General features: G+C 61.4%; 1 protein-coding gene across 1 annotated transcript in view; it reads left to right on the top strand.

Annotated features, from left to right (window-relative positions):
- The first annotated feature begins 161 nt into the window (after nucleotides 1-161).
- SH2B3 (SH2B adaptor protein 3) overlaps nucleotides 162-1252 on the top strand; it is a 22334-nt gene continuing 21243 nt past the window's right edge. The window contains exon 1 of the mRNA XM_027771584.1: nucleotides 162-1244. Within this exon, the coding sequence (XP_027627385.1) occupies nucleotides 951-1244 (294 nt within the window). The 5' untranslated portion in view covers nucleotides 162-950. The remainder of the gene's footprint in view (nucleotides 1245-1252) is intronic.

Genomic DNA, 1252 nt, shown 5'->3' with positions numbered 1-1252 from the left:
CCGCAATCCCTTCTCCTCCATTCTCCTCTCGGGATCTTGGGCACGCACGCACATGTGCCCGGCGTGAGTTTTAAGCCTCCGGGTCTGGGACGCGAACCGCGGTCGACTACGTGGGAGTCCAGCGACATAGCCATTACGCTAACAGCTGGTTCCCTTAACCACAGTTTCTAGAAGCCCGTGGGGACAGTCCCCTTTGGTTACCTCCCTGTCTCCCATCCCCGGCCCCTCCCTAGTGGCCACCACCGTTTCTGGATGGGGTTGTTCCAGATCGGCCTGCGGCAGCCAGCCTCCCTTGGTTCATGAGCACAAGGAAAGGTGGTGTCTCTGTGGGTGCGCAGCCTGTACCACACCAGGTTTGCGTTTTGCTTAGCGTCTGCGTCTGAGACCTCCGGGAGGTGGGAGGAAGGCCTTCCTCATCCTTCCCGACTGCTGCAGAGCCTTCCAGGTGGACGTGCCTCAGATCCTGCTGATGGGCATGGGGTGCATCTAGCGTTTTCCCTGCTCCAAGCCTGCCGCCAGTCTAGCGGACGTCTCTGTGCAAGTGGGCGAACACTTTTCTGGCCTGCTTAGCAGTGGGATTACTGGGCCCAGCGTGGTGGCTCAGGAGGCTGGATCCCATATGGCCATCTGAGCAGTTTGAGTCCCGGACTGGGTGGTGTGGCTGTGTGTACTTGCCCAAATCCAACAGGAGGAAGCTATGGAGAAGACTGGTGTGACCATGCCCCATGGGGAGCTTTCTCACTTTCCATCTCTCTGGCTCTCTCAGGGCAGCGCAGGAGCCCTCCAACAAATTAAAAAAAAAAAAAAAAGACAAAACAAAAAAGTGGGATTAGGGGTCTCATGCTGACCCAACCAAACTGCCCTCAGAAAGGCTGTGCCCCTCAGGGACCCAGCTGCACTGAAGGAGTCCCTATTCCGCGCACTGCCACCGGCACTGGGTGTTGTGGGGCATGTCTGACTGTAGAGGGGGGTGGCAGGCCTGTCCCCAGGTAGTGGTTCGCAGTGTCACTTGCTGTAAGCTCATTCATTCTGTCGCCTGCCCCCACCGTGTCTTTCAGCCCGGCCGCCCCACGTCGGTCTCCGCCATGAACGGGCCCACGCTGCAGCCGTCCTCGGCCTCCTCCGCGTCCTCGGCCTCCCCGGCTGCCGCGGCGGTGGCGTCCCCGGCCCCCCGGGGCTGGAGCGAGTTCTGCGAGCTGCACGCGGTGGCCGCGGCCCGGGAGCTGGCCCGCCAGTACTGGCTGGTGGCCCC

The sequence above is a fragment of the Tupaia chinensis genome, unplaced genomic scaffold, assembly GCF_000334495.1.
Source record: "Tupaia chinensis unplaced genomic scaffold, TupChi_1.0 Scaffold000226_1, whole genome shotgun sequence".
NCBI lineage: Eukaryota > Metazoa > Chordata > Mammalia > Scandentia > Tupaiidae > Tupaia > Tupaia belangeri.
The sequence above is the reverse complement of the archived record's forward strand: the minus strand, read 5'-3'. Positions and strand labels throughout refer to the sequence as shown.